Below are 15,507 nucleotides of genomic sequence, written 5' to 3' on the forward strand. Positions count from 1 at the left end.
ACCAAAGCACATTTTTGTCCCGCCAAAGCCTTTTTTGATCGGTGAGTGATGTAGAAAAAAAATGACTGCTGCGCTGCGCTTGACAGCCGCGAGCAGAGAGAGAGAGAGAGAGAGCCCCGGCCGCGCGCGCGCACTCACGTCTTCAAACAACACGATCTCTCTCCCTCGCGCATATCAAAATCAATTGACACGATAGTAAAAGGTCGGACGGAAGACCGCAGTTTCACGTCGAGCATTTGGAGATTTTTAGAGATTAGAGACTCTAGGCCTACACTCAAAGAACAACATATCACTCAATTATAAAGGCCTGTCTAGTTAGTGTGTTGCATTTTGTCACTGTGTTCTACAGTACAGTATATAAGCTGAAGCTACAGTAAGCTGTTCAAAAATGTTCATTTTGTCTTCTTAATGATTAAATCGGACAATTTTCTTCTAGAAAGACAAGGTGTTCAGGTGGAGAAAAAACATTTTCTTTACCTTGACATGTTTCGACTGCAACCTGCAGTCTTCCTCCACCTGAACAACACCTTGTCTTTCAAGAAGAAAATTGTCCAATTTCTACAGTATGTTGATTCTGATCTACTTCCTAAAGGAAATAAGCCTTTCATTTATTTGTTATTGTTTAGTTCAACTTGATGAATCAATAATCAAAATAATCACTAACCGAGAATCGTTAATAATCGAAAATCGACTGTAATCGAATCGGGACTTCAATAATCGTAATCGAATCGAATCGGGAAATCAGACAGATTAACCACCCCTAGTCATCTCCTCTCCACATCTTGTGTTAGTAAGTACACAGTCATGCAGAAGACTGCTGTAAGCACAGACCTAGAAAGCTGGTGTCCAGCGAAGAGCAGGAGAGCTGTGAGCACGTAGAGGTAGAGCTGCACCAGGTGCTGCCGGGGTAAAGTCAACAACACCAGGCTGAGGATGTAACCTGAACAAAAGGGAGTCTCAATTACTGACACGAATAATGATACAAAGATATGTATTGGATTAAAAAAAAAACTTTAAAAAAAAAGTGCTTATGCTATTTTCCTTAAATAAAACAAAATACAAAAATTAAGGTAGTTTGATTTTAAATATCCATTAGAGTCAATGACAAATAAGAGCATCCACAAAAGTAGCAGCATATGACAAGTTAGAAATATCTCTTTGTACTCATGTTGGTTTCATATGGTTTTGCAAAACTTATAACATTTAAAAAAAAAAAGGGTTTATTTAAAAGGCACAACATGTAATTTTCGCCGCTAGAGGTCGCTTATTCAAAACAAAGGCGTAGCTTGTTCATGGGAGTTGTGGTCTTCACCTCAACACCCGAAAGGAATCTGACAGGATTTATGAAATCATGTTCATGGATGAGCGAATGTATTAATCTTTTACTGACGTTACTGTGGTATGAAGCAGGGCGGGCCGAGAGCCCTGGGAGCTGAACGAGGCCGCTGGAGCGAATGCTAATGTGAAATACCTGCGATACACACCGGTCTCGAGTTATGCTTATTATGCAGTCGGCCACTTCCGCTCGCCTCTTTTTGTTGCATATGTGGGGTAACGCATCGCTGTTTTACATGGTTAAAGCAATCATACTAAATACATTTGAGTGTGTTGAAAGTTATGTTATAACATTACTCTGTGCGTTCACTCAGTGGCTGGTATGAGACACTTATTGCACACTGCAGTAATCTAGATAGATATTAGTATAACAAATAAAAACTGGATGACTCGTGTTGCTAAATGATTTTAAAATACGATGTCATTGACAGATGACACAATGACATGGTCCATGTCCTGGTTTAAACTGCTGATTTCTCTGGATTTAAACATTGTTGGAAACGTTTGGGATAATGTAAGTACACAAGTCAACAAAATTGTTCTAGTGGTTTTTGGATATTTTAATCTAAAAATCTTACAATCTTGTGCCTTTAATGACTAAAATGTGGTGTGACCATCATTTAAAAAAGTATTAACATTATAAAAACATCTTACTTATTCTCAAAAGTTTTAAACACTTTTACCTTGATTTTTTATTTCATTTTTTTTTTACAAATAGCATGGATTATAAATCCATAAATAGCATTATTTTGTGAATTTGCACCACACACAACCTGGGTTTTACAACCTGAACTAATCTCACCTTGAGTTGAAGTCAAATTATCTGATATTTTAAGAGACTTGGTAGATGAAAGACAAATAATTTAACAAAACGTCCCAACTTCTTAATATCGTATCTTAATACTAAAGGATTATGCTTAAGATTTTCTTTTTCATTCTTTTAAATGTTTTTTGTTTTTTTTGCTTCATTATATTAGGACAGTTGTATGACACTTACATTTTGTAAAAGTATTGTTCAAATGTGAGCATTTGCTATATTACAATACAAGACTACATCTGTGTTATGAGATATTAACCAAATGAACTTGCTAACGCTGGTGATTGTGAAACAGAATACCTAAAACAGTGGGATACAGCTCTGGTTTTTACTTACAATGCTGACTGAAAACGCTTAAGGATACTGTTACAGCAAAAGAAAAGCTATTGATTTCATTTAAATCCCATGGGATTAAACAGCAGTGTTCAACTCGCACAAAAAAAAGAGTCGCCTATAGCTATAAACCAGGAATAAAACATTAGGGTCAAGTAAAGGGTCGATGACACTGGTGGTGGTGAGATCTTTATTGCAGTAGCAGTGTCTTCAACCCTGCCTGTTTAACAGTGTCAGCAGTATCTGTAAGCCACACTAAACCTAAAAGACTGTTCAGGCCAACAGGAAGTTACATCAAACACCACGACGGTTCATCTCCAGGGCTGGCCAGCACGTTCCGCTGGAACAGCTCTCTTCTGCAAATATCTTTAACTGAATGAACAGCTCTGGGAAAGATTCCACCATAAAGCAAAACCTAATTTGTGTCCGGCTAGCAAACAATTGTCCTTCTTGTGGTTGTTTATGTCCGCTGCACCAAATATGCAGAGAGAATCCAGCCGATTCAAACAGGGAGAAATCTAATATACTGCATTGGACAGCTGGGTGAGCATCTAGCTTGCAAGGGATCATCTATGAAGCATTTGCTGCTGCTTAAATCACTCCAGAAAGTGCAGTGTGAGAATGCTAGTCTAGCTCTGCGACATTCGTTTATAGGTGTGTGTGTGTGTGTTGGAAGCAGCTGTTCTCTCTATATTGACTTCACCTACCACAGAACGATTATGCAATTGTTTACTTGGGTATGAATTAGCAATTGAAAAAAATAAGCATAGCAATTCCCCATTTTTGGGTAGCCAGTTATAAATCAGACTGACCAAAACTCTACAAGAAACCGTTATAATTATTATAATAATGAAATGTCATCATAAAATTGTTCATATTAAAATATTATATATAAATAAAAAAAAATTACATTATTTGCATAAAATAAAAAATAAATACTCTACACACTGGTAGGTTCTTCACAATAGGTTTAAAGACAAAACGTGCCAATATTTGCCAAGGGATGAATGCAGATGCACGCCTCTTTAGTTTCTGCGGTTATTTAGCGTTACGTCGTGTGTGTCGAGTCTACGAGGCACAAATCAGCATCACTGAAACCTGCTCGGCTGGATCAAGTGTCCAACACAGGTCACGCAAAGACAGGGACAGTGAGGAGACAGAGAAAGGTGTGCTAGAGATATGTGTGCAACTGTTCTGAACTGGATCATACTGACAGCTTTTTTAGCTGGAGGTCACAGAGACACTGTGTAGTTGGTTTTAAGCAAACATTCTGTATCAAACTGTATCAGATGGTGGAAGTGTGGCATCATGTCGATGGTAGTCACATTAAAATGCACTTTCGGTGTGAAAAACCTTTAAGGTTTCCACTTAACTAACAACACTGAAGAACAATAAACTAACACAGAGCTGGCCTTTGACATAAGCTCAATAATCTCATTGCATGCCTCTTTACTTCCAGGCAGCTCAGAAAATAAGTGTTTAAGTGACATTTGTTTTTAATTAGAGAATTACATCCTAAATAAAAGGAACTCACATCCTTGCCACTGGATTTTTAGCAGTTTGCACACTCAGGAGATAGGGTGCTGGATAAATGGAGTAGTCAAAACTGTATTTGCAATGCAAAGTCAACAACAGGCCGCTGGATAAAATCAGACACCAGAATGTACTATTAAGCGTTCAACAATTCATTCATTTCATTACAGATGAAACTGCTGCTGGACATGACGCCTGCTACAACACATGACCGAGTGTACAATATGTTTCTGCTCACCTACTCAATTCATGAAACCATTTAAACGGTGGCTGTCATAACTTGTTTTCAAGGCAGATTTACTCAACATTAAATAAGACATCATTAATAGGTAAAAATATAATGAATGTGTGATATAATGCAAAATGCTGCTCTCCAGAGTTATTTTTCTAGCTAACTAACAAGTAGTGGCTGACAGATCTAGATTTTTTTTTTTATTGATGATGCCAAAAGTTTACAGATCAGGCTGGCCGATATACATGATCACACACTATTTAATTTAAAGATGCACGCGTGAGAAAACTTCCTTTACGTTTAGTCAAGGGAGACTGTTTGAAGAACAGAAACACAAAGCGCTGTAAAAAACTTCGTTTAGCACACCATTATCTTTATGTCCCTGCAACATCTGTTTCGGCGGAGCATGTGTTCTCTGCTGTGGGCCTTATTTTTAATCAGACTAAGGAGCCAACTTTCACCCAAACATGTGAATATTCTTGTTGTTCTCAACATGAGCATGTGAAACAATACAAGAATACAATATTTGTAATTAAAACAAAGCATTTGTAAACCTGTTGTCACAGAAACCTAAAGGTCTCCCTGATGTTTACCATTAACACAAAAGCTCTTGAGAGTGAAGAAATTTAGACATAATTATTGTAATTTTAGTACTGTAGTGTAAATTATTTGATGTACTTCTGAAATAAAAAATTAAAAATTGCATTACAACGCTGTATTACAATTGTTATAATTATAAATATAATTTTACATTCTATTATATATATATATATATATATATACACACTCACCGGCCACTTTATTAGGTACACCTGTCCAACTGCTCGTTAACACTTAATTTCTAAGCAGCCAATCACATGGCGGCAACTCAGTGCATTTAGGCATGTAGACATGGTCAAGACAATCTCCTGCAGTTCAAACCGAGCATCAGTATGGGGAAGAAAGGTGATTTGAGTGACTTTGAACGTGGCATGATTGTTGGTGCCAGAAGGGCTGGTCTGAGTATTTCAGAAACTGCTAATCTACTGGGATTTTCACGCACAACCATCTCTAGGGTTTACAAAGAATGGCCCGAAAAAGAAAAAACATCCAGTGAGCGGCAGTTCTGTGGGCGGAAATGCCTTGTTGATGCCAGAGGTCAGAGGAGAATGGCCAGACTGGTTCGAGCTGATAGAAGGGCAACAGTGACTGAACTAACCACTCGTTACAACCGAGGTATGCAGCAAAGCATTTGTGAAGCCACAACACGCACAACCTTGAGGCGGATGGGCTACAACAGCAGAAGACTCCACCGGGTACCACTCATCTCCACTACAAATAGGAAAAAGAGGCTACAATTTGCAAGAGCTCACCAAAATTGAACAGTTGAAGACTGGAAAAATGTTGCCTGGTCTGATGAGTCTCGATTTCTGTTGAGACATTCAGATGTTAGAGTCAGAATTTGGCGTAAACAGAATGAGAACATGGAACCATCATGCCTTGTTACCACTGTGCAGGCTGGTGGTGGTGGTGTAATGGTGTGGGGGATGTTTTCCTGGCACACTTTAGGCCCCTTAGTGCCAATTGGGCATCGTTTAAATGCCACGGCCTACCTGAGCATTGTTTCTGACCATGTCCATCCCTTTATGGCCACCATGTACCCATCCTCTGATGGCTCCTTCCACCATGTCACAAAGCTCTAATCATTTCAAATTGGTTTCTTGAACATGACAATGAGTTCACTGTACTAAAATGGCCTCCACAGTCACCAGATCTCAACCCAATAGAGCATCTTTGGGATGTGGTGGAACGGGAGATTCGCATCATGGATGTGCAGCCGACAAATCTGCGGCAACTGTGTGATGCCATCATGTCAATATGGACCAAACTCCCTGAGGAATGCTTCCAGCACCTTGTTGAATCTATGCCACGAAGAATTGAGGCAGTTCTGAAGGCAAAAGGGGGTCCAACCCGTTACTAGCATGGGGTACCTAATAAAGTGGCCGGTGAGTGTATATATATATATTATATTACATAATCCCCCTCAGAGCTATCGGGCCTGAGAAAACTGTTTAAATTTGATGCCTTAAATGCTCTGCCAATTTTACTGAATGAAATAACAAAATATTTCAAGGTATTGTGGTGAATTACAGCATTTTGACAACATTACTGCATAGCTACACTCTTTATTCCAAGAGTAAGAAAAGAAAAATCAAACTATGTAATTTGTGTCTCCTCCACTTTTATCTCTTTCCTCATTTTCTTTGACACAAACAAAACAGGCATCATGACACAGAACGGAGCTTCATTACAGCTTGCAGTTCGATAGTTTAATTACTGCTTGAATGACTAACAACCAAGACCGTTCCCCCATCATAAAAATCTTCCCAACTCCTGACTCTGCGTTTCCACCGGCCCATTACAAGAGGACTCGAGCCAGAGTACAAACACTGCACTAGCGCTCTGCTTTTCCTCAACAGAGAGCACACAGCCAGGAAAACAAGCGCGCCCACACACACACACGACATTAATGTGTGTGGAACATCAGTATTACTACCACAAAGTTAGCCATGAAGCTACACTTTAAAATTGCATTTTTACATTTTATGAAGAAAAGACGTGAAGGTGTTGCTGCATTGGTATGATGGGTTGCCCACACACACCAAGTCTAGATGTGACAGATCCATTTTGACTGTGTTGTAAAAAGACTTGACGGATGAACTCGCGACTCGATTGTCGTGTCAAAAGACTTTTCGGTTTTATGAATGTCGCCATCTTTGATATTACTTCGGTCACTGTCGCTTTGGTTTACTGATAAGAGTAAACAGGCTTGTCTCCCGTTGCACGTTCATACAGACAGTATTCGAGACGCTACTGTAAGTTGCTGTGTGAACGGGACATTTTGAGACTCACACCTGTAAGTAAATACGGTTGTCAATCCCAAAAACTGACAGTGTGAATGTAGCCTATAAGGTCTTGAAGAAGTTCTTGCGAACAGCATTTCCAGTTCAATGTCATTCAGTGTTTGTTGTATAGACAGGGAGAGGTTGCTTGTTGTGTGTACATACCGACATAATGCAGGTACAGGGCTATATATTTGTACTGGAAGAGGGGGTTATTGTTGAGACTGCTTCTCTGGATCTTCTGGAAGAAGGAGCTGACGTCCCATCGGTACAGGACCTCTAGCAGCATGATGCTGGGGATCCGCAGACCCACGTTCAGAACCGCTTCCACACGGGTCTTCATTGCCATGACCAGCAGGGCACCAAACAGGCCTCAATTTCAACTGAGAGAGAAACATAGCTTTTAAGACATTAATCACGAGTAGTGCTGCCGCGATTAGTCGACTTAGTCGACGTAATCGACCATGCAAATTAGTCGACGGCAATTTTTTTAGTCGACGTGTCGTTTTACTATTGACCGCTATTTATTTTTGGTCTCCCGTCACAAACGGCTCACTGTAATTCACCTCCACACACCAGTCTGTGCGCCGTGCGCGCCCTGCTGGTTTATCTGCTATCATTTTCCTTCACGTTCCCCCCCACCTTCACTGCTTTGATATGAGAAATTGCGGAGGCAGGTGACGGAGCTTTCACAGTGGGCTCGTTTGCTGCGGTCCGAGTCCGAGCGCGAGCGCGATTGTTCCCGGCGCCCTCCGCAGCGTTGGTCTGGTTTCACACTCAATTCTATCGAACCCTGTTGAGTTTGCGTGCATCTTATGCCATCGCAAACGTGCACGGCGCATGATAGAAAACAGAACGCGGGTCAATATATTGTGTTTTTCAAACGGACTCTTTTGAGGAGACAGTGGATTTCCAAATGTGTTGCCCTGATTGCACACGCAATGCGCGAATACACTGCAGACTCAACTCTCGCGTATCCAAGGTAAATCATCAACACTATCATCCCTTACATGTGTTTTATTTAACTAAATGCATCATAATCAGCTAAAACGCATGGGCAGGTTACTTAACTTCCTGAACAAGCGCTCCCGAGTCCGTGTTGCTTTCACATTCACGCGAACCGCGGCACGGGCCCGCCATGCACGCAAGTGTAAACGCGAGCTACATAACTGCGTGCCTGCCTGCTTTCAGCGCGACTCATAGTGGGCTAGACTCTTTCAATTCAATTCCAATTTTTTTGTATAGCGCTTTTCACAGAAAATGCATTGGATCTACTTTACTATTCAGAGTGATGTTATCAGTTATGCTTTTCAGAAATGTACATAAATTAATCATTATTAGCTTACTGTACATTTTTTAAGGCAGAACAAAGAGCTAATTTAAGTAATACATACATGTTTGTTATTAGAGGATTAGATTAGGACTCTGACTAATATGGCATAGCCTAATGGAAATGCAGATACTTAATGCTTAGATTGTTAATACATAATGTTTTTGAACAGGTGACATTTTATGTTTTGGCCCTTCAGTTGAGTTCAAAATAAAATGGAGACAACGAAATAAACACTTGATTTTTTTTTTAATTAGTCGTTTAGATTAGTCGACTAATCGAAAAATTAGTCGAAAGATTAGTCGTTAGAAAATTAGTCGTTAGTGGCAGCACTAATCACGAGAGCAACTCAGTCAGGAAGATATGCATATAAACAAATTCTGATTGAAATATGAAGCTAAACGTTCATAAACCTAAGTTTGATCAAATAAATTAGTTTTTTTTTTTAAAGTATCTTATGCTCACCAAGGCTGTATTTATTTGATCAAAAATACAGTCAACAGCAATATTGAGAAAGTTTATTACAATTTAAAACGGCTGTTTCCTATTTTAAAATATTTCAAAATGTAATTTATTCCTGTGATGTCAAAGCTGAATTTTCAGCATCATTACTCCAGTCTTCAGTGTCACATGACCCTTCAGAAATCATTCAAATATGCGGATTTGATGTTCAAGAAACATTTCTTACTATTATCAATGCTGAAAACTGTTGTGCTGCTTAATATTTTTGTGGAAACTGTGATAAACTACTATTTAAAAGTGTGGGTTAAAGAGAGAGAGAGAGAGAGAGAGAGAGAGAGAGAGAGAGAGAGAGAGAGAGAGAGAGAGAGAGAGAGAGAGAGAGAGAGAGAGAGAGAGAGAGAGAGAGAGAAATTAATACTTTTATTTAGAAAGGCCGTTTTAAATTGATAAAAAAATACAAAGCCATTTATAATTTTACAAAAGATTTCTATTTCAAATAAATGCTGTTCATTAAAATTTCAAATCATAAAAGAAACCTGAAAAATGTATCACTGTTTCAAAAATAAATAAAATAATAATGATAATAAGCAACAAAAACAATTTCAACATTGATAATAATACGGTTCTTTACGAAACCATGGTAATACAAGGTACTTTTAGTAAGTGGAAGGAACGACACACCTACTTCTCTCTTATTACCACAAGATGGAACATCCACTACACTTACATAACACGCTGCTTTAGTCAACAATATAGTAAATTAATTGTGCTGTAAAGAGAAAATAGTGTTGAATTTCGCATCTTTAAACTCACGTGGACTAGTTATAGTTACGCCTGACGTGTTAAACGTGTCTGAACTCTAGTAACCCCGACACATCAACAGTCACACAGTTCAAAATATAAAAAAACAAAAACGCTGGCGAAACACTGAATAGATAAACCTTATATAAACTAAATATTACACTGATAATACGTCAGAGTACGTGTTTAAACGTAAACCTGAACACTAATGAATGACTTTCATTGGCTGTAGCGAGTTTGCGCTAACTAAAGGATATATTCTTAATGCTAGTGATTCGTTCAACTTTATATATAACTTAACCGATTCAAAGGTCTTAAAACATTAGCGAGTATCGTTTTTTGAAGGGAATGAGTTTAGTATGTAGCATTTAATAATTACTATCTGCTCAGCTAACAGCATTACAGAACTGTGTCCGTTATCCCCTTACAAATGCTACGATAATTATAATATAAATAGACTTACATGTTGTTTAATCACTTCACGCGGTTAGATTTCGTCTTGGGCTGCGCCCCTGGGTGAATATAAACCATTGTAGCTCAAACGTCTTGTTAGGCGTTCTCCGTTTGCTACGGTCAAATTACAAGCAGAAGAGAAGAAGCATCTAAATTCACTTACTCCATCAGGCAGCCATTACACACACCGTTTGAGTTTCCTCTGCGCATGCGCAACTCTGAATACCGAGGCTTGGCCACTAGAGGGCGCTTACTTACACCAATTCTACTATGGCGTAGGCTTGACTATAACGAATATTTTTCTTCACAAATGCAGTAGAGATTAGACAAGAAATTGCTAAGAAGAGAAGGGAGGAATTGGATCGAGTGCAGAAATCGAATCTGAGTCTTCCGCGAGAGTTTCCAGATGAATACAGAGTAGGCTGCTACTGTCCAGTACCATCTCTACGGATCCGACAAAGTTATGAATGTTAATTAATCATTGACGTTCTACGTAATCTTCTTGAAGCTTCGTGACTTAATTAATATTCATGAGCCAAAGAGCCGTAAATTTGCCTTCTCAAATATTTGCATTCTCAACATCAGCACACGGTAATATAATATTCGCTGATGTGTTTAGACTCAGCTTTTATATTTTTCACCACTTAAAGGGATAGTTCACCCCAAAATGAAAATGCTGTCATCATTTAGGCTACTCAGCCTCATCATGTTGTTCCAAACTATGAGTTTCTTACTTCTGCTGAACACAAAAGAAGATATTTTGAAGAAGGGTAACCAGTTGACGGTTACAATTGACTTCCATAGTATGGAGGAAAAAATACTATGGGAGTCAATGATGCCCATCAACTGTTAATGTCTGTTGGTTACCCATATTCTTCGAAATATCTTATAGCCTACAGTACCTGTCAAAAGTTTGGTAACATTACTATTTTTATTGTTTTTGAAATAACTCATCAACCCTGCATTTATTTGATCAAAACTACAGAAGAAAAAAATCTGTAATCAGAAATATTATTTACAATTTAAAATAAGCCTATGGTTTTCTATTTTTCTATTTTTAATTCATTTTGTGATTCAGTGTCACATGATCCTTCAGAAATCATTCTATTTCTAATATGATGCTTGATACTTGGTTATTATATCAATGTTGGAAACAGTTAACAAACAGTTAACAACTTAATATTTTTTTGGAACCTGTGGTAGGCTATTTTTTTCAGGATTCATTGGTGAATTTATTCAAAATAGAAATCTTTTCTAAAAATATAAATCCTTTTTATCAATTTAAAACGACTTTGCTGAATAAAAGTATTAATTTCTTTTAAAAATTACTGAACTGTAGTGTATATTATTGTTATAAAAGATTTTTTTTTTTAAATAAATGTTGTTCTTTTTTAACTTTTTATTCATCAAAGAATCCTGAAAAAAAGTATCACAGTTTATAAAATAACATTACGCAGCACAACTGTTTCCAACATGGATAATAAATCAGAATATTTGAATGATTTCTGAAGGATCATGTGACACTGAAGACTGGACAAAATGATGCTGAAAATTCAGCTTTACTATCACGGGAATAAATTATATTTTATAGTAGGCTATATATTAAAATAGAAAACCTATATTTTAAATTGTAATAATAGGGTTTATAATAATTGTAATAATATTTCACAATATAATATTGATAATATTTGATCAAATAAATGCAGGCTTGATGAGCATAAGAGACTTATTTAAAAAACATTAAAAATAGTAATTTTCCCAACTTTATTTCTTTAATTCCTGTGCCATCATGTAGGCCTATTCACGCAAAGATGGAGCAGGACGTGCGTTCTCAAAGCATCCGCACATTCTCTGATACTGTCTATGATCAAGTCTCACGAATACTCATCGCCTGTAGGTGGCACTCGCGCACTAATCTGCTTCAAACTTCAAACAACACTCAAGTTATTAGTATTTTGTTAGAAATTACATTATTTGATATCTACTATAACGTAATACTGTTGCCATAAATCACCTAATTGTCGTCCATTAGGTTGCTTGCTGATGATGTAAATGTAGGCTACGCTTGTTTTTTATGTCAAAGATTTGTCTAAATAAATGGATATAGTAAGATTAAGCATAATATATGCCTAACTAATAGGCTATTACAGCCAAATGAAAAACTAAAAGTAGAAGTCCTTTTTGGCCTTTGTGTTTAAGTCAAACTTAATTTAAACGTTTAATCTAAACTCGCTGCGTAACGACGTTTTTTAGCGTTACCGTCGCGTCGCGTTTAGATTATTTTTTACTGCGTTGCGTTTTAAAGGGATAGGTCGTCCAAAAATTAAAATTCGATGGCACTTTATTTTACAGTAGGGTACGTGCACTTACGTGTATTTACAGCGTAGCCTACCTAAGAAATACTGGATAAATAAGGTTAGGTTTAGGGGTAGGTTCAGGCCAGGGTTAGTAGGCCCAACCCGCGGTTATTAAGCTGGCGACCGAGATGGGTCTTGTGCATGTTGCCCACTTAGGGTCCCACCTAGTAGCCTACCAAGTGCAATCCTAGTCTATATGAAATCCATCTGGGCAATTAACATGAGGCCATTATGGAACCCGTGGACAATCCCATACAGAGCCCATTTTTCAGCCCATTTCAAACCCACATGGGCCCCAAATGTCGACTGGGTTAAAGCTGGGACCGAGATGGGTCTTGTTGCCCACTTGGGTCCCACCTATAGTGCAATCCTACATGAAATTCATAATTAACATGGGGCCATTATGAAACCCGCGGACAATCCTACAAGCCCATTTTTCAGCCCATTTCATACCCATATGGGCCCCACATGTTGGCTGGGTAGTTTAGAGAGTAATTGCCTACTAGGCCTATAGTATGTAGCCTACATGGGGAACAGGACTGTAAAATAAAGTGCTACCGAAAATTCTGTCATCATTTACTCAGCCCCACGTTGTTCCAAAACTGTATGATTTTTTTTTTATTCTGCTGAACACAAAGGTATTTTGAAGAATATGGGTAATCAAGCAGTTAATGGGCCCCATTGATTTCCATAGTAGACCTATAGAAAATGTATTTTGTGTTCAGTAGAAGAAAGAAATTCATACAAGTTTGGAACAACATGAGGGTGAGTAAATTATGACATTTTTTTTTTTCTCTTTTTCAGAATTCTCTTTTTTGGGTGAACATATCTCTAAAAAGAACGATGAGCGATATTTTTCTTCTAGCGAGCAATTTTTTTTAAACCATATAGCCTACAATGAGTACAAATCTATAGCCTACAATCTCACAAATATGAACACTATGTAAAAAAAAAAGGTGAAGTGACTCATATGTGCATTTTTTGGTTTTTGTTTTCTAAATTCATTTAAAGCAAGCAGATCAGAATGATCCATATTGTTTAATTTGGTTTATTATAACCTGTTCAAAAGCAGGCGTTCTGCGCCATCCTGTTGCGCACTTGCGCTCTTGTGAACGCGTCTTGTGTGAACGCCCCCTGTCTTCAGCGTGCAGACAGACAGAGAGATGCGTTTGTCATCGCTGCCATGTTCACTCTAGTGCACTTGTTACGCGGATGTTGAGGAAGTGGTGTTTGTGGCATTTGGATGAGTATCATCCGCTGATTCAGTACCGTGAGAAAACGAATCCAATGCCGCGCTGCTATGGACGCGATCGGCGTATCGCACACGGATCCGCTCGATGACTATGAGCTGATACACCGCATAGGCAGCGGGACATATGGAGATGTGTTCAAGGTAGGACAAAAGTGTCTTAGAAAAACGATTTCCGTAAACATTTCGTCCAAATAAGGCTTGTGTTTGTTTGTGCCGATATGATGCACAAATACAATAACCAAAATTTCACAACCAGATCTTTCTTTCTTTCTTTCTTTCTTTCTTTCTTTCTTTCTTTCTTTCTTTCTTTCTTTCTTTCTTTCTTTCTTTCTTTCTTTCTTTCTTTCTCATTACAGCAATGGCTAATATGTCAAGTTACCACAGATTTCCCAGCTAACAAAAATATGTTCTAGAACGTTTTGCTAACGTTCCCATTGAGTTATGAAAACGTCATGGGGTGTTCTTTGAACATTTCATTAGTAACATTTATAAAATAAGACAAACGTCCAACTAACTTCTGGAGAAAAAAAACGTACAATGAACTTTGAACGAACATTCTCGTTACTGGAAGAACGTGCTCATAACTTTGAGAGAACCTTGCAAAGTTCTGAGAACGTTCCATGTTTGCTATAGGTTATTTGTAGATGCCATTTTGGCTAAACTATGTTAACCATGGTAAAAGGCATTTAATAGACGTCTAATAGCCGTCCAAACACAACCCTGACGTCTAGGCTAAAACAAGGCAAATTTGTGCTGTCAGTGAAAGTCAGATTTAATAGACGTCTAACCATAGCACAAGAATAGACTAGTCAGTCAAAGAAATTAAAACAAACACCTTGTAATCACTGTTGACTTTGCTTATACATTATGAAATATCACTCATCTCGCAAGTTATTTTGGCAAAAACGACATGTTACCAAATTCAAGGTTATTTTGGCTAGAAGTGGGTTACTCATATCCGGACAATATCGGGTCTACAGTTAATCTAGAGGGTGAAATGACAGCTATGCTTGCTGGTCTGTGTTTTGGAACATGCAACTGATTTGTTGCTGGTCCAAGATGGTCTATCAGCAAATTTACTCTTACGTTCCAAAACACTTTCTAGTTGGAGAATCTGCTGTTAGTCTCATGAGACAGATACCACAGATGTTGATTGTGCTTTCGAACTGGAAAGTGATAATATATTATGCATGTGCCTTAAAGGGACAGTTCATCCAAAAATGTTGTGATTATTTACTCACCCTCAAGTTGTTCATCAATGAGTTTCTTTCTCCTGCTGAACACAAAAGACGATATTTTGAAGAATGTGGGTAACCAAACAGTTTTTGGACCCCATTGACTTCCATAGTGAGTGACTTCCATTTTTCATACAATGGAGGTCAATGGGGTCCATCAACTGTTTGATTAACAACATTCTTCAAAATATCTTCTTTTGTGTTCAACAGAAGAAAGAAATTCAGCTTTGGTACAACTTGAAGATGAGTAGCCTAAATTATGACATCATTTTCATTTTTGGGTGAACTATCCCCTAATGTGTTGAAGGAAGGAACTAGTATTAACTACCCATTTCACAGTATGTGATGTGTGTACTAAATGTCTGACCATGTTACACACTTTCACACCCCATTGACTTTGATGTTCAGCAACGCCCATGTGGCTCTGGCATGTTTTAACACCATAAAAAAACATGCGATTCTGCATGCACTGTGAACCACTTACT

The 15,507-nt window shown here is 38.1% G+C and overlaps 2 protein-coding genes across 4 annotated transcripts in view; one reads left to right on the forward strand and one right to left on the reverse strand.

The window, feature by feature from the left end:
* Positions 1–10,479, reverse strand: part of rnf145b (ring finger protein 145b) — a 28,387-nt gene extending 17,908 nt beyond the window's left edge. Inside the window, exons 1-4 of one of the 2 annotated variants that reach the window (XM_056262232.1) lie at positions 10,342–10,395; positions 10,189–10,237; positions 7,298–7,515; positions 832–940 (exon numbers count right to left, since the gene is read on the reverse strand). In XM_056262232.1, the coding sequence (XP_056118207.1) occupies positions 832–940; positions 7,298–7,481 (293 nt within the window). In that variant the 5' untranslated portion in view covers positions 7,482–7,515; positions 10,189–10,237; positions 10,342–10,395. Of the gene's footprint in view, positions 1–831; positions 941–7,297; positions 7,516–10,188; positions 10,238–10,341 lie in introns of both variants that reach the window. The other variant, XM_056262233.1, reaches the window with a different exon arrangement.
* Positions 10,480–13,650: 3,171 nt separating this feature from the next.
* The window catches only part of map4k6 (mitogen-activated protein kinase kinase kinase kinase 6), a 30,311-nt gene continuing 28,454 nt past the window's right edge, over positions 13,651–15,507 (forward strand). Inside the window, exon 1 of one of the 2 annotated variants that reach the window (XM_056262231.1) lies at positions 13,651–13,928. In XM_056262231.1, coding sequence (XP_056118206.1) covers positions 13,836–13,928 — 93 coding nt within the window. In that variant the 5' untranslated portion in view covers positions 13,651–13,835. The remainder of the gene's footprint in view (positions 13,929–15,507) is intronic. The other variant, XM_056262230.1, reaches the window with a different exon arrangement.

This window comes from Rhinichthys klamathensis, unplaced genomic scaffold (assembly GCF_029890125.1).
Source record: "Rhinichthys klamathensis goyatoka isolate OS25496 unplaced genomic scaffold, OSU_Roscu_1.1 h1tg000191l_1, whole genome shotgun sequence".
Classification (NCBI taxonomy): Eukaryota; Metazoa; Chordata; class Actinopteri; order Cypriniformes; family Leuciscidae; genus Rhinichthys; species Rhinichthys klamathensis.